At 44.1% G+C, this 21,523-nt stretch overlaps 1 protein-coding gene across 2 annotated transcripts in view; it reads right to left on the minus strand.

The window, feature by feature from the left end:
- Nucleotides 1-21,523, minus strand: part of SLC35D4 (solute carrier family 35 member D4) — a 663,061-nt gene that overhangs the window by 127,312 nt on the left and 514,226 nt on the right. For both annotated transcript variants that reach the window (XM_086965641.1, XM_086965642.1), the window contains exon 13: nucleotides 11,009-11,102. In XM_086965641.1, coding sequence (XP_086821767.1) covers nucleotides 11,009-11,102 — 94 coding nt within the window. The remainder of the gene's footprint in view (nucleotides 1-11,008; nucleotides 11,103-21,523) is intronic.

A 21,523-nucleotide genomic window follows, 5' to 3' on the forward strand; every position in this document is an offset into this window, starting at 1 on the left:
TAAAAGTGCAAAGATAAGCATGAGATAACATGTCACATGAATTTGGAACTATTTTTATTAGAGAATTTATGTACAATTTTCAAAAGATATTCTGATCTAATATACTATTTTTTAAGTCATTGTTACAACTGAGGTATGCCTTGTGTACTGATGCATACAGCAGATCAGAGCAAATTAAATTTAGAATTCCGTTCAATAATATATATATTTTTTACATTCTATAATGATTTTGTTTTATAAGATTATATATTGAAAATGTGTAAATAACAAAATTGCTGAGTGTTTTATGGCTATAAACATCGAAAATAAAGAGATATGTCACGAAGGAGCAAGTAAAGCATCTATAAGTACATTCACAGTGTGTCTGACATTTGCATGTGAAAGAAGCCAAGGGTAAAACGGTCAGTCCAAATTCAGGATTTAATGATCTGTTGTTTGGGGAATGATCAAGTAGAAATATGAGACTCTACACAATTTCAATATCTCTTTTTTTAATCCAATATTACCTGAGACTTTGATGGCTGGCTTTGGACAAACCCTCTTATAGGTTCCATTGTAGAGAAAAAACACAATTATCTTCCCTTCCTGCATCTCTAACAATCACCAACAATAAGCATTTAATGAAACTTCTTTGTTGGATGATGTCCCTAGGGGTTTGAGATGTACTGTGACATCATTGACTTGAAGATCCCTTTAACATACCTTAGATATAATAAAGCCAATTACTGTCGAATATTATGAATTCTCGAAATATTGAAAGGAAAGGGCTAAACTGCTGCTGCAAACACATTCAGAGATATTTCTTGTACTATTCCCTGAAGCCCAAGCTCAAATTGCAAAGGTAAACTGTGTGCTTCTGTAGTCACTTACAGAACCTCATTAAAGAATACATTTTCAGATATTGATAAAGCAGCACCCCTCTGTAGCCCCAAATCACCACCTTGTGTGTAACTGCAGAGATTATCTAGGTTTTAAATGCTCCAAAAATTGCAGCAGTAGCCTGTTCACCAACATTTTTGCAAAACCTATGTCCTATGATTCATAACATCATTGCACAAGTATTAATTTTGTCATATCTGAAGGATGTCAGCAAAGCTTATGGGATAATTCTGGGCCTAAATAATCAGAGCCACAAATACTTCTTAAACTGGAAAGCCCCCCAAAAACATTGGAAACTCCCCAGTGGAGGACCTTGCAGTGTTACCCATGCCGATTGTGTACCACACACATTTTATATTAGAAATTCCTCCACTTTAACTTGTCTTTATTATGCATTAATTGATTTTATTGCTGCTGTGTTTATTGTAACAACTTTTATGAATTGAATCAATAAAAATATTCATTAATTCACTGCCAACTCAAAAATCTTCAGTTGCCTCCAAGCCTTTGAACGGTTGATGGCATGCAGCCATCTCAAATTGAATGCGTCCAGAACTGAAATACTCACATGTGGCGATTGGAAAAATTATTACCCACTCTGTGCCTGACCTGATGATCTGGGATCACCTCTTAAGGTATCCAAAGAAGTAAGAAAAATTGGAATTACCATGGACTCCAAGCTAACAATGAATGCCCAAGTGGTTAAGTTAGCAACATCAAGCTCCATTACTATGAAAACTCTGTGACAAATCTTCCCCCACCTAGGATTTTCACACAAGGTCCAAGCTACTATCTCTCTTGTCCTGCCTAAACCTGATTATACCAATGGCCTCTACAATGGGTCACCTTTATCTACAATGAAAAGACTACAATTAATTCAGAAGGAACTCTGCAGGCAGAGTACTTCCACATGTAAAGCCACACGTCCACATCTCCCCTGTCTTGAGCGCCACACATTGGTCACCGGTTGCCAGAAGATCCACCTTCAAGCTGCTTTGTATCATCCACAAAGCAATACATGGAACATGATTACTTTTCATCAGGAATAGGATCACCAAATACATACAACAAAAGAACCTCCACGCCAGATTTGCACCCCGCCTCCAAACCCCAGCATACAAGAAAATAAAGCATGGGCAGTACATTTTTGTCTATTCAAGCAGCCTAACTATGTAATTCATTACCCCTGAACATAAGATTCACGGATAACTATCTTATCTTCAGAAGAATATTCAAGAGTTGGCTCTGTCCTACATGACCACCATACCCAAATCACAAATGTACAGCATATGCTTGTATATGTAAACATGTATAATTTGATTATATGTAAGTATTTACAGATGTACATTTCTTTGTACAAACGTATATGCTACTTATACTGTAAAACTATAGAGATATTCCTATAGGTTTTCTGAACAAATGTATATAGTACTTATAGTTTAAAAAAATATATATATATATATATATATATATATATATATATATATATATATATTATGCTTAGCATGTATATAGGTCACTGCACAGTTTACATATAAGTTATTTGATTATATGCTTATGGGCATCTGTTTTATTTTATCGATCACAATGTGTACATATGATCAAAACAATTGTATCTATAAGTGCTTCACTAATAAAATATTGAGGACAAATATCAAAGAAAAATAGATACATATTAAATCAATAAACAAATAAAAAAAGAACATAACATTAACCCAAAGTATTAATGAAAATAAACAAATTAGCTTTATGTTCAGCAACACTTGAAAGTCTGAATTTCTAAATATTCATCTATGCATATACATACAGGACATTATATAATACCATTTTTTAAATCTCTTTATTATTTTCCATATAAATGTGTACCTTTTTATGTAGTTTTGTATCTATACATGTATTACTTTACTCCCGCTGTAGATAAATAAAACAAAAAAAAAACATAACTCTCTCCAAATAACTACTCTGTATCTTATCCTATACCTCTTTCAATATAGCACCACTCTCTGACTCATCCCAACCCTCATTTTACTACTATGATCTCCCAAATAACCATTTTCTAGACTGGTCTCCTCTTTCTCCTTTGACTTATCCCAAACCTCCTTTTACTACTTTGATCTCCCAAATAACACGTTCTAGACTCTTCCCTCCTTTATCTTATTCAATCCAACTAAGAGACTCACAACCCCAATTAACAACTTATATTTCGAATCCACTTTGGGTTACAAAGTTGCATGCTACTCACTTAAAAGCAATTCAACGCTTTGTCAGGAGTAGTAAGCGCTATATAGCAATAATTACAATTATTTACCAATACTATAAATTATGCAGTGTCTCAGGAAGTGTTCTCCTAAATTATGATCTAAAATACAGTATGCGTTCGGTCAAAGAAAACAGAAAAACTGTGAAAACATATATAATAACTTTGCATTCTCTTTTACTTTTACTGCTGTTAACTTACTTAGGAAGTACAGAGTGAGAAAAACTAAACTGCATCCTGGCTTACATCTCAGTACAAGCAGGGAACAGAGGCACAAGCAGGGAACAGAGGCACAAGCAGGGAACAGAGGCACAAGCAGGGAACAGAGGCACGAAAACCGGATCACAAGCAGGGAACAGAGGCACAAGCAGGGAACAGAGGCACGAGCTGGGAACAGAGGCACGAGCTGGGAACAGAGGCACGAGCTGGGAACAGAGGCACGAGCTGGGAACAGAGGCACGAGCTGGGAACAGAGGCACGAGCAGGGAACAGAGGCACGAGCAGGGAACAGAGGCACAAAAACCGGATCACAAGCAGGGAACAGAGGCACAACCAAGGAACAGAGGCACGAGCAGGGAACAGAGGCACGAGCAGGGAACACAGGCACAAGCAGGGAACAGAGGCACGAGGAGGGAACAGAGGCAGGAGCAGGGAACAGAGGCACGAGCAGGGAACAGAGGCACAAGCAGGGAACACACAGAAGCCAAGATTTTTTTTATTTCAGCCAGACCTCTTAGGGAACAACACGAGGACACTGTATAATTAATGACATCAGTGCTCAAAGGTCATTCAGTATGCCAGTAACAGGAAAGAATATGTGATGTCTCTGTAAGATACGAATCCTAGGGAATGCTGGACTCGTTCTGCCATCATTTATTTCCCTGACCTTTGAACTTCTGCACCTTGAATGAAAGTGCTACATGAGTCACCACCTCTAACTCCCCCTCCCCCATCCCATGGATCAGTCTGAAGTTACAGTAACAGGGCTGGTGTTTCTAATTAGGCAGCGACATGGGTGCACGCGGAAGTCACGTACATCAACACATGGAAAGTGAAATGAAGGTCAGGTGCGGTATTAGCCAATGATTTCCAGATCCGACAGGGCTGCGGCTGCTCCGGGCATTATCCAGACACGGGACTGCCCGTCTTCTCCTGCAGGTACAGCGGTAGAACACTAAATGCAGAGGTGACTTTCAGATACAGGAAACTGAGTGAGCATAGCTGTCCTTACAAATATAAAAGGAAACGCGAATGATGCTAGAACAAAAGGGTTCCCTCCTTTTTCCTACACAAAATGAAATGCATTTGAAAACAAGGGCATTTACGAATTGGCTGGAATCCCATTGGCGTCAATCTTTTTAGGTCTTCTGCTCCACACATACACATACACCACACTACAACTTCGTGCACAGAACCGGCTGTACTCACGATGCAGGATCCGGGGTGTAGAAATTCACGGCGATCCCAACCAGAAATGGGAGCCGATTCCCGTCGTACACACGCCCACCATTTTAAAACCTCCCGTCATGAATATAGAAAGCGGACTGGACGCGGTTAAGAATTTAACTTCCTCGCGCCAGTGCTTCAAAAGCAAATCGGGCATAGAAAATCATAAGATTTCTCATAATCGGATTGTAGGAGGACTCGGTGACTTTCAGATACAGGAAACAGAGTGAGAATAGCTGTCCTTACAAATATAAAAAGGAAACACGAATGATGCTAGAAGAGAAGGGTTCCCTCCTTTTTCCTACACAAAATGAAATGCATTTGAAAACGAGGGCATTTACGAATTGGCTGGAATCCCATTGGCGTTAATCTTTTTTTACGTTTTTAATAAAACTTTTATTGGCATTTGTGCTTCATACAATGCAACAGCTTCATCTGCATCTCAAGCCCACAATAGTGGCTGCAACAGGATCTGCAATCTCAGTATGGTAGAGGTTCGATGCAACTTTTCTGCTCCACACATACACATACACCACACGACAACTTCGTGCACAGAACCGGCTGTACTCACGACGCAGGATCCAGGGTGTAGAAATCCACGGCGATCCCAACCAGAAATGGGAGCCGATCCCCGTAGTACACACGCCCACCATTTTAAAACCTCCCGTCATGAATATAGAAAGCGGACTGGACGCAGTTAAGAATTTAACTTCCTTGCGCCAGTGCTTCAAAAGCAAATCGGGCATAGAAAATAATAAGATTTCTCATAATCGGAGTGTAGGAGGACTCGAAAAATATATAGCGGTATAGCCACACTCAAAACTCTCGCATTCGGAGGACTCCATGCCTACCCCAAACAAGAGAGGAGCGCTCCACACGACCTCGTTTTTCCGAGGCGAGGCAGAAATGCCTCGGAGAAACACACGGTCATTTTGCGATTCGGGGGCATGTTTTTAGCAGTAGAGTGATGGATGACGTCACGGCTTAAAAACTGCAAAAAACACGCCCCTGAATCGCGAAAAGACGGGGCTTGAACAGAGGGACGCCCCTCTCCTCCAATGGCTGGCCTCCGTTCAGGAAGCCAGCCAATGGAGAAGAGGGGCGGGTTCAAGCCCCCATACTGCCAAAACATAAAATCCCGGACTCCGCCCACTGCGTACGCAGTGGGACGCTAGTCCGAGACCTAAAAAGCAGAACTACTGATCATCAACAGAAACTTCAGAAGAGCTCCAAATTAAGTCGCAGATGTACCCCTCTGTCCACATTGCTTATCCCAATGGGCCCAGATCTTTTCTCATTGTTTGGGGTATCCTCTGCTTTGGTAAACATCCTTCTCTGCCAGCTGGCACCAGTCCATGTCGCGCTACCAGTCCCTCACCCTTGGTGGAGCCACCGCTCCACACACCTGAGCAATGTTTCTCTTCACTATCGCCGTAGCCATCATAGACCAAATTCCAAGGTATTTGGGCCACCGCTCCTCCCCAGTTAATCCCAGGATATGCCACCTTGATTCAAGTGGGACCTGGAGACCCGTGGCTGCAGACATAATCCTAGTCCCTCCCTCCCAATAGCACTTGATACTGGGGTAGGCCAATATAATATGAAAGACGGATCCCACCTCCTTGTACCCTCTGGCGTAGCAATCAGAGTCGCAACGGCTTCACCAGTATTGGGGAGTTCTAGAGGCATACGACCTGTGCAAACTGCAGATCTGCACCAAACAGAAGCATGCCCAAATGGCAGTCTCTCTAGGGCATTGCAATACCACCGTATAATCATCCTCCACCAGAAGCCCTACGTCCATTTCCCACGCTTCTCTCAGGGGGCCAAATGGGTCCGGCAGATTGTTTATATGTTTTTGGTAGGTATAGGAAATGGCTTTTTCCCCATCAGTTCTAGAAGAAGTCGGTCTTCAAAGGTAGAGTGCAAAGGAATCCTGCCCCCATCTGGCAGGTGGCAGCGCGGAGCGTGTAGAAGCTGTAAATACCGGAAGCATTTGGTATCTGCCATCAGGTATTCAGTCTTCAGATTGTCAAACGAAATCATTGCGCTATCCTGCCAGATGTCCGCCAGGTGATCAATACCTATTAGGCTCCAGCGGCTGAAGCCCCGTAGGAGTCCCACTTCTCGCAGCCCATCACAGACCCAGAGAGAGGTCTGGGCTGTCAGTTCGTTGTCCCATCCCAACAGTTTTGAAAGGCATTTTTTTCAATACAAATATCAGACTGACTAAGTACTAACCAAACTACAACTGGAGCTTGTAATGCATCCAGTGGCAATGTATATGAACTCCTGGCGTACAATAGTTAATGATATAAAAAAAGGGAAAAGTTTCTCAAAAGTCACTTGTGATCAACTTCCAAATAATTTTCTTGTGCTAGTAGATGAATGTTACTAGTTAATTTTATCATTTTCTGTAAATCTTCTGCATATAAGCTCATTTATTTTTTATTTGCCATTAAAAGTCATACTGTCCGATTCACAAAGGTATCTGAGCACCCAAGTTTCACTTAAGTGCATATATACTATCATAATCAAGTGCAAATTCATGTCAGGATTGAAGTATGAATAAATATTTCCAGAGGAGTGCAGTGTGGGCATCCCACCTTCAAAAACTGGTGTGACTACCTAAAATTCACAAGTCTGTGGGTATTCAGAAACCTCTTGGAGGTAGTTTCCTATCCTGAATATAAATCCTCGATTTAATCAAGGACAGGAGAAAATCTGTTTTTTCTGGGAGCGGTAAAGCAGAGGGATTAACCGAAAACTGGTCATGTTATATAACCAAAGAGGTTTCTGAAGGGGGGTATTTTCGCTAGGAGAAGCAAACTAAAAAGCCCTTTAGTGCTAATGCCCGGATGCATTACATTTACGCATAAGGAAATAGAAACTTGCTACATTTCTCAGTGAGTGAATGTTACCGTGTGGGATTGGTCAAGGACAGTGGCTACAGTTGCAGTATTCCAGGAGACCTCCCGTAATTCTCTGTGAATCCTGAGAATGTAAGCAATTTTCTCCAAAAAGAATAGTAACATCACAAGAGAAAATTTAAGACATTTTTGCAGGCGTGGGCCCTTAATTGTCTACTTGTAGGTTTACATTCATCTCGTTCCACCTTTGTTGCAAGTTGCTAATATGGAATTACACCTGACTTTCAAAACAAGAGGATAGCTAATCTTCCCAAAATTCTTACGCTAAAAAAGAACCACGGCCCACATGCATCAAAGTCCGTTTTTGCGATTTTTAGTGAATCGCAAATAAGGAATAGCAAAACCGGATGCATGATTGAAATTGCATAAAATTTGCGATTCGGTAAAAATCGCAATTTTTACCAAATCGCAAATATTATGCGAATTCCAATTTGCGATTTCGCAATTCCCATTGATTCCTATGGGCCAAAAGGCCCATAGGAATCAATGGGAATGGGAATGTATTTTGAAGTGCATGTTTCACACATACATGTCCTAAGGACATGTGTGTCTGTAACATGACAGTGTTTTAAAATGCATCTTTGGGCATTTTGACACATTTTCGCAAATTACCACGAGGTTCAACCTCGTGGTAATTTGCACCCCCTAATTGCGAATTCGCAATTTTAAAAGTAATCATGCATTGCTTTTAAGGAATCGCAAATTTGCGATTCCTTAAAAGCAATCGCATTTTTGGAATTCGCTAAAAATAACGATTTTACCAAAAATGCTTGATGCATCCCAGAAACCTAGTTAGGAATCGCAAACGGACGAATTTTGCGATTCGCACCGTTTGCACTTCCTAAATAGGTTGATGCATGTGGGCCCACATGATCACATAGGTCGAAGCGCTATCTTATGTTACTCATTTAAAACCTTCGATCTAGTGCTGCCTCCGATGAGGTGATAACCGCATCTCGGTGGTCATCACGTAATACACAGAATCGCCCTTCACACAAACTTTCAGAGCAAATACAACACAGTTAGCATGCAACCCGGGTGGGTAATTGCTCCAGCGCCCGACACAGGGGTAAGTAAGTCCTATACAAACACTACTACAATACAACATGTGTTCATCAATGAGCTCATTTGAGGTCCCTGTTGTAAGGATTGTTAATTCTGCTCATCCCGGAAGTACCAGTAAGTCTGGGAAAATGAATAACGAGGATTACTAGTGGGAGCCTGAGGGTTCCCTAAAAAATGAGGACTTACCGTGGAATCAGTAATTCCAGGCCCAATTCTCCAGTAATTCCAAATTTGTCCTCCATAGTTTCGCTATAGATTTAGGCGTATTTTAGCAGTCCCCAGGTGCAATGTACCGGGCATGCGGATTTACTGTGAATGTTGATGCAAATGAAAACTTTGTCAGGAATTCTGGGGTCCTTATAATCGGCTTCTTAGCGTTCAGCTCCAACTATTCAGAAATAACTTGCATCAAAGCCAATAATGACACATTGGTGACATTTCACTTTTAATTTCCTGGATGCTTTGTCAGGAATTTGGAATCACGTATAATGTCTAAACCTCTGTGGGTTCGGTATATTGGCTGGGGTAGAGTCATATACATTAACTTAAGGTCTCCAGTCAATACCCTTTCATATATTTCTTTCCTGGTTCCTTGCTCCCATTCCTCTCCCGCGACTGCTGTGGATTCTGCTACTAATTCTAAAAAGCTTAACAAATGTAATCTGTATACAAATTATGCAATATGCAATAAAATAAGCTTTCAACATTCGCCTAGTGTAGCTTTTGATTACAGAAACCACTGCAATAGTTCAGAAACGTACAGGGGGACGGGTTCGGTTTTGTGGCTAGCTACTCCGGGGTCGTCAGCTTTCCTGCATACTGTCATTTCCTGGCTTCCGGCGCTGTTTAGGTGATCCGTTCAAAGTGCCCAAATGAGTTAAACTCTCAAGAAGATGGTACGTACACCGTTGTTTATGGCATTTACAGAGCGCATACCTAGACACAGGGGCGGGGGAGCTTTTCATGGAAGAATTCGGATACAACATAACATCTTTACAACGTCAAACTTCGTAATGCATTCTGGGGAATCTTCAGTACTGGAACTTAATTACAAGGGAGGCGAATAATATGATAGAGAAAAGGCTGAAAAGGTGCGTTTTAAGCGGATGTGTCAAAACCGACCGCCATATAACTAATCAGAACAAATGTGATCAAGAGCACAAATAGAGCTGTACTACCAGTGACACTAAGTATGACATAAAGCTGTACCAAGAAAATTGACATCATTTGTATCACCTCTGGTACATAGGAAACCATGGTGGGAAGGGGGAAGGAAGGGGGTCGAGGAATAGGTTGAGATGTCTATCACATGACTCCAGCATGATCCCTAGGAACCAATAGTGCAAAGGGTCAGTGGACCGTGAGAGCCTAGTTTCAAGTAATTATCATGGGACCGCCAAACCCTACTAGAGATTAGTGGGACAGAATGCTTTCCTAAGAGTGGCGCATGAGCCCCACGGATATATAAAATCCAAGCCCGCCTGGTGTGGTACGACAGATTTTGGAAGGACTCTTGCTATTATTTTTTTTTAACCCTTTCGATGCTGGTGACGAGCTCAGCTCGTCATGATGCACGGTTGAGCTGTGCTGATGACGAGCTGAGCTCGTCATGAATACAGCCTAGGAGCAATTTCCAGCACTGGGGGGGAAAACGCCCAGCAGCCATGTGGTTAATTAAACATATACTGTGCTTTGGCTCCACCCAGGGTTGCATTTCTCTCTCACCTCATGCTGTTGACTGTTTGATGCATTATTTCATATCCCACCGAGTACTGGCATTGCAATGCATAATGGACTATTTTACGTCTCAAAAAATACTCTGAATCATTGCACATAAATCATTTATCTCACATTCATTGTGCATAGAAAACAATCATTCCTGGAACTGCCAACAAAACAAGGGCCTTGGAGGTTAATAAAACTTGGGTCAAATAGTCACAATAGGAAAGGTCTTGAATTGAGTCCAAGAGGACATTTTAGTTACTCTTGTATGGAGCAGCAGGCTTGGCGCATTTCTTGGAGGACTCCCAGAAAAAAAATATAACAGACTGAAGATTTACATGTTCTCGTTGGTGCATTACTGTTCCAACCATACCAAGTACCTTTTGGATATGCTCTGCAAGAAAATCACTTCATGTGTTCTAGTGGTGCTCTATTTAATGCGACATCTAATGGAATTCTTACTGGAGAAGTCCTTGGTTGGTGTTGCTGCGTAAAGGCACGTCAAGCATGTACAATTCATGATCAGTGTTATTTACAAAATACACTCAAAAGTTGGAAGCAGTTCGATTTAAAGAATAGTACTGCTCATTTAAGCTATTCGCAAACGAGGTCAACACGCAGTCATACAAAGCTAATGCAAAGGGTCTCCTGAGGAGATATGTTCTCAAAGGATTTGCAAACAAAACTATGCAATCCACTTCACTCTTACCTTAGCAAGGAAATTCCAAGAGGCGTAGTGCGCTGAAGACTGGCCGCTTTTCAGCTTTACTGTAGTTAGCATCAAGACAAAACCTAATATTCCACTAAAAGAGGAACAGAAAAAAACACTGAATCACTAAGTTTTCCTTCTTTAACGAGACAGCAAAAAATGTAGCTTCTGATTTTATTCATTTCCAAACTAAATGCAGATAGCTTATACTCTTTGAAGGACTTTACACACATTGTATAAGTATGATTCACATGTGTAATAAGTGTACAGTTTAAACTTGTATTTGTATGTGAATTATGCTTTTCTCGACTCTCTTGTCTGTGCTTTAGTGTACTCCCTATTGTAAATGTCAAGTTGATGAAAATTCTGTTTTATGGAAGTATGGCTTCAATGAGTTAGCTAGCCAAGAACTTGGAGCATTGACTTCATGAATGGAATAATGTTATTTACATGCATGAATTTCACGGGGCTAGAGCATAATTGTCTCACAAAAGAGGCTACATAGATACTTCAGAATGCCAATGGTTGCTGATTGGCATATGCCCCATTCTTCCACTGGAAAGAGATGAATAATAGGAAACACATCTAGCAAAACAACCATTTGCAAAGCAATAGGTCTCGCAGTAGCAAAGTTAAAAGTTGTTGGTATTGTAAATGGCATTGTTTTTTATCTTTTTTGTTTTTAAATAAATAAATATATACAAGGTTATTTATGATGTTAGTATGTGATAGTGGGGTAAATGTGTTCTAGGAAATACAGTCTATGCACGTGGAATAAGACACTATCAACTACTGCCACTCCTTATAGCCAAGGATTAGTATGATGTTTTGCCAAGTGTGTTTTCTGTTGCAGAACATACCATGATTGCCAATCGATGCTTTGTGGTGAATACTTCATTTCCCCTAACTTGAAAGAATCTGTTGGTAAGAGTTGCGTGATTTACAACATATACACCGTTAGGAATGGGGAGCGACGTTCATATTAGTTTTTAGTCACAGTGATTTTTAGGCAACATTGCTCTGCTTTGCTGTCTTGGGAGTAATGTCATCCAAAACAAGACGTCGATTTTTTTCGATATGGGACCTTAATTCACTTTCCCAGTCTGGCGTCAAGTTTCGTGTCATAAACTTCCTACCCACTGCCTGGCAAAAAACTTGTCTTCTTCACTTGTCGCATTAAAGAATCACAGGGAATGGCAGGAAAAAAAAATATGGCCCACTGTGGTATCGGTTCACATTTAAAGGAGGAACTGTCATGCGTGTGTTAAGTGTTCTGTGCGAAAGGCAGTCCACAGAGGACGATATCTGTGTACTGTTAAAAAGTCAGAGGCAAGGGGTACATACTCAATCAATAGCACTCACTGTTTAGTATACCACCCCATACTGGCTGTGCAAGTAGCCTGTAAAGATACTCAGACACAGAATTTTGAAGAGTGCATTGCAGCCCGGTTAGTTCATGGGTCAGCTGCATAAGTCGCTGATTTGCATATAGCCATGTCTGAACTGGGGTGGCAGAGTGGGCTAAAGAACGGTGATGGATTAAACCCAGATCTTTTGACTGGGTGTGAGTGTTTGATTGATTCAGATGCTCCGTCCATCACCACCCCCTTTTGTACCGCTTTTGGCCGCCATAAGTGTGGCAGGGTATGCTCAGACGTGAGTCCCTTGCTCACTTTGCCACTGGATTCAAGCAAGCCGGGCTGAAGACGGCTGAAATGCCAGAAACCGGTCCTCGGAAGCTTGTTTCCGGTCCAGGGAAGACATGGCTTGGCAGTTCGGGCTGGACTGTTCCCATGAGGCACAGGGTCAGACTGATTTGCATATAGCCATGTCTGAACTGGGGTGGCAGAGTGGGCTAAAGAACGGTGATGGATTAAACCCAGATCTTTTGACTGGGTGTGAGTGTTTGATTGATTCAGATGCTCCGTCCATCACCACCCCCTTTTGTATTGTTATCCTTTAGGGCCGCTACTGCCATGTCTATTTCTGCTCCTGTAATGTCTAGCTCTAGTGTTGCGTGTTGGGCCTCTGTTAGCTTTGGTAGGTTAAGCTTGTCTAGGAGGGCTGCTCCCCCATCTGGGTTTAGGTCTTTGTCTTCTTTGTATAGTTCCTCATAGAATTCTTTAAAAACCCTGAGGATCTCTTTGTTGGATGTTTGAGATGTCCTGTTGGCGTCAGTCATGGCTGCGATGTCATGTTGTCTTTGCTTACTTTTAAGGTATGAGGCCAGGGCCTTGCCTGCTTTATTCGCTGAACAGAGGTTTATGGCTTTGTACCTGTTTATCCATGTACCTGCTCTCTCGCTTAAAATGTTATTCAGCTCATAATTTTTCCTCGTTAGGGTTGTCAGTGTGTTTCTGTCGGCTAGGTTGGTGCTGTGATGCATCTCCAGGTCTTAAATCTCCCCCTCTAATTCTAGTATTGTTTTGTTCCTGTCCCTATTCATTCTAGACTTGATGCTTATTATTTTCCCCCTTATTGTGGCCTTCATAGCATCCCAGTACTCCCTTGTCTATGTCTGGCTTGTCGTTGATTTCTTGATAGTCTGTAATGGTTTCCTCTATTGCCGCAGCGTTAGCTGGATCTCTAATGACATCGCTGTTGAATCTCCATCTACAGCTTGTTTGTTCGTTGTGACGACCACTAAGTGTTAGGCTGATGAGGGAGTGATCTGACACTGTTCTTGGTGCAATCTCTGTGTGTTCTATAAGGTGGGTGTGAGTGGCTGAGATCAGGATGTAGTCAATTCTGCTATATGAGTTGTGGGGGTGGGAATAAAAGGTGTAGTCTCTGGCGTCTGGGTTTTGGAGTCTCCATGGGTCCCTGAGGTGGAGTTTGGCGCATAGGTTCCTAAGTATGTGTTGAGACTGTGTCTGGTTCTTTGTGGGTGTCTGTCTATGGTTTGATCTAGTACCTGATTGAGGTCCCCTGCTACTATCAGGAGCTCAACTTGGGGGAGACTGCCAAGTTTGTGCCCCACCTCCCTCCAAAAGGACTCGTCCTCTGTGTTTGGGCCGTAGATGTTGGCGATATGTACAGTTTCCTCCCCACGCTTCAGACTGGTTATTAGCAGGCGCCCCTCGGCGTCCGCATGGCACTCGTGTAGGGTCAGTCTGGCTTTCTTATTTATTAGCGTTATTACCCCTCTCTTTTTGTGAATGGCTGGCGAGCATAGGGTTAGCCCTACCCAGTTTGCCTTTAGGGGCTGTGCGTCCTCTTCAGAAAGTTTTGTTTCCTGAAGGACGCACCCATTGCTTTTTACTTTAGGTAGGTAGTCCATTATCTTCCTTCTCTTTATCGGGTGGTTGAGCCCTTTAATGTTGAGTGAGGTTATTTTTAGGTCTGAGAGTAGCTGGGAGTTGCTATGTATTGTCATGGTTTGTGCTTCTTATCGCCCTTACTTGGTGTTGTCTATGGGGGGTGCCCCCCCTACATTTTGGTCCATCCCACCCTCTCCTGGTGTGTCCCAAAGTGCCCAGTCGGGTTGGTCTGATAGTCGTGCTGGCAAGGTATTTATGTCCGTCAAGAATGTGAGAATTAGAGAAAGAAAGAAATAGAAGTATATGATCTATACTGGCCCACCCCCCTGCCCCCCTCCCCCCGCATTTCGAAAATTGGGCATGCGTCAGCAAAGTTCCCTCCCCATCCCTCCCCCAGAGGGATTCTTCATGCACTATCTAGGGTCTTGGCCCCGGGCTTGACCAGGGATCATTAGTAAAGGATATACATTTTGGTCCTTTGCGTTGTTGGGTTCCCCCCGTCCCAGGGTGAATGAGATAGGCCTGCTACCCTTGAGGTAGGACCAGTGCACTGAGTTATTGACAGGGTCAACCCCGGGACTGAGGACCGTCTGCTTTTGCAAATTGAGGTTCTAGATAAAAACTATACTGTGAGGTAGAATGGTTGCTTGAGGTAGAGTTGTTGATCTCGTGATTTGAGTTCCCTTGTGTCCATGATTATTGACCTTTGCAGGAGTGGTCTTTTGCACTCGTGTTGTCCAATGACGCTCTTCTCTTCGCAGTGTCTAAACGTTGCGCCTCCATATCCTCCGGCGGAGGGCCGCGGAGGTGTCTTCTTAGTTCGCCCGGATCGTCGAAGATCAGGGTGTGCCCCTTGTCTACGATTCTCAGTCTTGCCGGGCCTGCGAAGCTGAAAGTGATGTTGTCCTTCCTCATTCTTTCCCTCATTGCCAGGAAGCCTTTCCTTGTTTCGACGGTTTGGCGCGAGAAGTCTTGTGTAATTATTATTTTGTTGTCTTTCCACTTTAGGGTCTGGTTTTTCCTAGCCACTGCAAAAATGGCCTCCGTTTGCTGTGACCCAAGAGGTCTGCAAATGATTGGGTGGGGCCACGTGCGTTTTGGAGCTTCATCGCTGGTACACGATAACCCTTGTCCAGGTCAAAGTGTCTGACAAATTTAAGGCCGGTGATTTGTGGGATGAGCTCCTCTAGGAGGGCTGAGCAGGATCCTGGCTTATCCTCTTCCCCTTCCGTAACACCGAGTAGTCTTATGTTGCCTCTTCTTGTGCGGTCGTCTTGCTCAGCTAGCTGCTTCTGTAGGCTGCTGGTGGCTTTGGAGACCGAAATTAGAGCTCTGCTTGACTGAGTGTTGGCATCCTCGAGGTCGCTGATTCGCGATTCTGCTATGTCGATCCTGTTAGTTGTGTTGTGTTGGTCTGCCCTTATAGCTGCTAGCTCTAGCTGCACGTGGTCGATTGTTTGTTTGGTGGACTTAGCAACCTCGTTACCTTTGTTGACTTTCCTGAAGATTGTGTCCAGAGTTGTATCATTTTTGAGCTTCAAGGACGAGTCTGGAGGGTTGTTTTTATATTTCTTTATACAACAAATAAGGGAACTGGAGGGGCTAATATTTACCGGGGTCCTGTGTATAAGCCCCTGAAGTAGTCAGACCAAAAAAGGATATGTTAGCAGAAGCAACAGGACAACAAGACCAGGGTTTAGCACAACCAAAGCACTAGTCCGAATAAGAATAAGGGTGGTGCAGCACACTTCCTGTGCCCGTTGTCCCTGGGCACAAATACAACACACAGGAATGAAGACAGAATGGAAGGCGCACTCAAAGGAATTACGTAGATACTTGTGGTCTTGATTTTTCTTTTCTTTATTTAGGTAATTATACCAAAACGAACATTCACAGCCAACGCGTTGATAGAGTAGACGTGGAATTGAACAGGCACCGTAAAGGTAACGAAAGGTCTAAATAAAGTGCTGGGTAAAGCTGCTCAAGATGCCGGTTTCCAGAAAGAGTAAAGCGTGGCCTATCGCCGTTGGTGGAGATCGATATTGGTGGGTACAGAAATCTTGTCACTGTAATACAGTTGAAGGTGGTTTCTGTACCGGTGCCTGTTCAATTCCACGTCTACTCTATCATTCCATATCCACATCACAGACCTAGCCCTGACGAAGTTACAACACGTAACGAAACGCGTTGGCTGTGTATGTTCGTTTTGGTATAATTACCTAAATAAAGAAAAGAAAAATCAAGACCACAAGTATCTACGTAATTCCTTTGAGTGCGCCTTCCATTCTGTCTTCAGACCAAAAAAGGATACACTGTTCCCCCTAGATTGGAGAGATGGAAGAACCAAGAACGGTGAAAGAGGGGGAAGCCCCCTTTCGGAACTAAAACCCTCACACACCCAGCAAGCTAGGTGTCATGCTTCATCATCTGGGTTCTGCTCCTCGTCAGACTGGCGCTGCAATGTCTGACGGGCACCCGCGAAGGGGCTCTTTATCGGAGATATTTTGTTCCTGCCAGTTGGTGCATGTGGGTATGAGGGTTTTAGGTGAAGTGTAGGCGTGAGAAAATAGTGCAGTGGTGCGGATTAAAAAAGGTTAGGTAGTCCACAGGGATTTTTATTAGTGTGGCTAGCTTCCTTATTAAAAACAGAACAGGGAGGCACACACACAGGAACTAAGAGGTGTGCTCTACCTAGCGGTCAACATGTTTCATGCTAAAAACTAGCAATTCATCAGGACCTAGACAAAACTGTCCTGCACGTGTGTGGAAATGACAAGTATTACCTTCCACAAGTAACTGGTAGCAGGCCAAATGGTCCTGCCACAATTCAGTGGAACCCTACTGATGTAGCAGAATGGCGTCACCGGACTTCTCCCGAGCGTAGGCACCACTGCAGTTGGTACCTGTCCGCTGGACGGACTTCTCGTTTTGCCCCAGCCGGACGCTGGCATGGAGGAGAGGAAGCCGGCTTTCTCTCCTCCTCTGGAGAAGTCCGGTGACGCCTGTGTGCACCTTCAGTTTCGCTGGACGGACTTCTCATTTTGACCTACCTGGACGCTGGCATGGAGGAGAGGATGCCGGCTTCCTCTCCTCCTCTGGAGAAGTCCGGTGACGCCTGTGTGCACCTTCAGTTTCGTTTTCGCCGAGATAATTGTTTCCTTCTTTCTCAGCGTTTGCCATTTCATCCGTTGCCCCTGTTTATCCTCACAGGTCCGGCTGTTAGATGCGTTCGTCTGATTGTGTCCACAGTGTTGAAGACGCTCGATTCAGTCTACTGCGCTTTTGCTTTTGATCGTTTGGCCTAGGATGGGTGTGTTCCGGCCAAGACGGCCGCTGCCTGTGTGCACCTTCAGTTTCGTTTTCGCCGCGAGTGGTTGTTGCCCTTTTCCAGCGACTAATGTTCTCGTTCTCCCCCCTCCTGGCACTCCCTTGGTCTGATAGCTCAGGGGAGTTGTTTTGCTGCTGGTTCTTCTCTCTCTCTAAGACGTCTGACCACTTTCCTTGCTCGGGCTAGCTCCGGTGCGGCGCCATTTTCTCATCCCTGCGTGCCTATCTTGGTCTGGCGTTGAGGCTGTTTCTCGGCTTGCAGCTCACCTGTGCTGTGGTGGCATACACCTGTGCATGCTCTGGTGTTCCGATGTCCTTACTTGCTATTTGCCAGTATCAATGATGTCGTTTCGCTAATGTAATCGCGGTTGTTTCCCTTGGGTTGGTGGAGGTAACAGACTCAGGCGCCCGTCCTCATTGCTGTCCAAGCCACCGGGATGAAGTGCCTTTAACCAGGGAGAGAGGATAGAAGAGATGCGTAGTCTTAAGTCAGTCACAGGGAGAATTCGTTGCATAGAAAGAGTGCATGCGTTTTTTCAGACTCACATTCAAAGAGCGATGCAGCAAGTACGCCGGACTGTGTGAACGGTCAGACTGGCACAAAATCCAAACTGCACGAACTATGCGGGGAGTGCATCATTGGGCTCTGGGAGTGGGAGGTGGGGGGGGGGATGGAAGTGTGAAATGTTGCACTTTGTGCCAGCAGGGATTGTTGGACAGGGCGCGGTAGGGAGCAGCAGGCTGGGGCTGCAGGAGGCTTAGTTTGGGAGTTGTGCAAATTTGGATTGGGCGCAGGAATGCAAGGTTGTTGCACGACACAATAGAGGTAGATGGCGGGTTGTGGGGGAAGGGCCGAGGATCAGACCATCCGACTTTGGAGCGGGGGAGGGAGGATGGGTTCCATTGGGCGTTCCCCCCACATCCAGGGGAGGAGGCGCGGGGAGTTGCAGCACCGGGCACTCTGGGACATAGCAACCGGAGAGCATGGGTTGGCGCTAATTTTAATTGATGCATTTTGTATGGCGCAGACTTTGCCTGGGAGTGACAGAACGCCATACAATAGAACCGGTGGTGTTGCAGGAGGAGTATTTACGAATTAAGGTGTTACAGAAGTAAACAGGGGACAAGAAAAGGAAAAGTAAGACCATGGGGGACATGGAAAAAAAAATGAGTGGTGCGCGCGCGCCACAGCGAGCCGTGGTTTCAATTATCGTGCCTGTGTCTGGGCACGATAATTAAAACCAATTGGCCTATTGGTGTCTATAATGCGCACCAAGCGCGTAATAGACACCAATAGGCCATGGGTGGAGCAATGCGCCCGCCTTTGGCCAATTGCGTGCAGTCTTTTATAAAAAGACGCACTCAAAGGCCAATCGGGTAGCACAAAAGGAAAAGCACACCTAGGTCAGCTACCCAAACCCCGTTTTTCACTTACAAAATGTCTCACGCTGGGCACTGCAAGGCTAGGCACAAGACCTAAAAACAAACAGTAAAAAGCATAACTTTGTCAATGGAAAAGCAGGGAACTTAATACAAAATATAAGTACGGGTTTCGGTGAGAAATAAAAGTTCAAGTTGTACCCAATATTTAAAAAAACAAATACCAAATCCAGCCACAAATTTAACTGCACATATTAGGACAGTGGTTCCTTGATATCCTCAGTCAGGCTGGGGAGCTGGGCTAATAACGGCGGAGGGGAAATCACAATCACTAGAATAATCAAACTATCTTGCACCCAACCTCTTGGAATACTTTTCGGTTCTAGTGCAGCATTTCACTCTGTGAGGGTGGGAGGTCTTTCTCAGCTCATCCCAATGTGGGTGTTTAAGAAGGAAATATTAAGAGACTTATTTGGATACTATAACTAAAATGAGGATTATAAACCTGGTCACGTTATGAGCCTCTTTGGAGTTTAGCAGATGTGGAGCATCAACCAAAAAGCAGCGGATGTTCTGTTCACCATACAGAGGCTTTCTACACTTTAACCTGTAAAGATGCCTAGGCCTTACAGGCATATAACTGCCTGAGATCTCTGGTGTAACCAGCCTTCTCTCTGCTACTTGATATTGTGGATTATCTGGAAGAGTACTTCTCTGTATTGAAGCCAAAAAACTCGTGACAAATTAGGGCCTCATTTGGATTCCGATCGGCCCACCACCTTCGGTGTGACCGCCGGATTATGATACCGGCAGTCGAACCATTTGTTGTAGGTTGGGAAGCCCACCGCCTCTGACAGGATCTAAGATCCCGTCAGGGTGGCATCGGAATCTTATTCCTACAATGGAGGCTGTGCCCCCTTATGGATTAGGATGTCACTTTCTGACTGCCTTTTCATGGCAGTCCGACCACCATAAAAAGGCAGATGGAAACGGACTTTGGGGGCCTCAAATAGGGTCCTCGTCTCTCGTGGGCCACTGCTAAGTGACCTAGGGAGCACATGTAGTGCCCCACTACACATCCACGCACTGTGGTGCCTGGCGCACGGTGCATGGATGTGCACAAAGTGCTTTTAAGGTCTCGCTAGAGCCAGCGCATGCGCTGGTCTGCGAGACATTTAGTAACTGGCTTTAAAAAGTGCTACCAAAGCCTTTTGCTGGCCACCAGCGTGCGGTCACACGCGGGTGAACGGGCACAGGTCATCTGGCTTTTGTAATGGCTCATTAAGCCATGCTCCTCCACACCCTCTCTCTCTCTGCTCTCAGTAGCCCCTCCCTGCTCCTCCTCCCTCTTCATCAGCTTCTGACGTGATGCGATTTCTCTTCTTCAGCTTCTGATTGGATGGGATTTTTGTTTTTTAAACATCCAAACAGAAGGTACTGTTCCCCAATAACATGCGCCACTGAAGAACCCTAGAAAGGTGAGGCGACTGACTCGCACGGAAAACATCATGCGCCTTGGTGACCTTTGCGCACACCGGAGAGCACTTTACTGAGACGGGACTCCTCTGTGGGGCGCCCGACAGTCAGCTGGAGCCGAGAGCTGCGGCCAATGCTTGTTTTTATGGGGAACCGGGTTCGAATCTAGGCAGGGATGCTTAACATCCTGTGTTTCTGGGCCAGTTACTTAATCTCCCCGTGCCTAACAAAATGAATGTGTCCATCTGTAATGCAACTGGTGCACATGTAAAGTGCTCAGGTTCATTCCTTGACTTTGAAAATGTGTTTATTCGATAAATGACATACTGCGTGACAATGTAAAGCAAGGGGATATGTCCATTTACTAAGGTATTCTCTTTTAAGCACTGTGCGTGCCAAATATCACACAAAGTGCCAGTAGGGACGCACCACATGAACAGATTCAAACTGGGAAGGAAAAGAACATGTTCAGAACCTTTCTGATCTCTGCGGTTGTCAGCCTGTACACAAGCATTTAGTAAGTGAATGTGCGTTCCGGCAGACACCGGCTCCAATTAAGCTCCGTGCAGGGGCCTACATGGACAGCCTGTAACAAAGCCTCAGCTAAGAAGTGTTTCTACGGGTGATATTGCTAAGACATTTCACAGTGTCTAAACAATACCATCGTATGAAGCGCAGCAGACATTTGTATTTTTTTCATTGGGAACCGGGTTCGAATCTAGGCAGGGAAGCTTAACATCTTGTGTTTCTGGACAAGATACTTAATCTCCCTGTGCCTAACAAAATGAATGTGTCCATCTGTAATGCAACTGGTGCACATGTAAAGTGCTCTGGTTTATTCCTTGACTTTCAAAATGTGTTTATTCCATAAATGCCTTTAAAGATGCAATGGCCAATTTTGACCTAGATCAAAAAGTCCATCTAGACACGCATGTAGCCGGACATACGCTAGATGGTATCTTCACTTCATGTCAAAAACTAACGAAGGTAGAAGTCCACCCTATCGCCTGGACAGATCATAAACTGGTCTTATTTCAACTAGAAATTACAGAGCAGCTGAGGAAACCAAACG

Source organism: Lissotriton vulgaris, chromosome 4_1 (genome assembly GCF_964263255.1).
Source record: "Lissotriton vulgaris chromosome 4_1, aLisVul1.2, whole genome shotgun sequence".
In the NCBI taxonomy this organism is placed as follows: Eukaryota; Metazoa; Chordata; class Amphibia; order Caudata; family Salamandridae; genus Lissotriton; species Lissotriton vulgaris.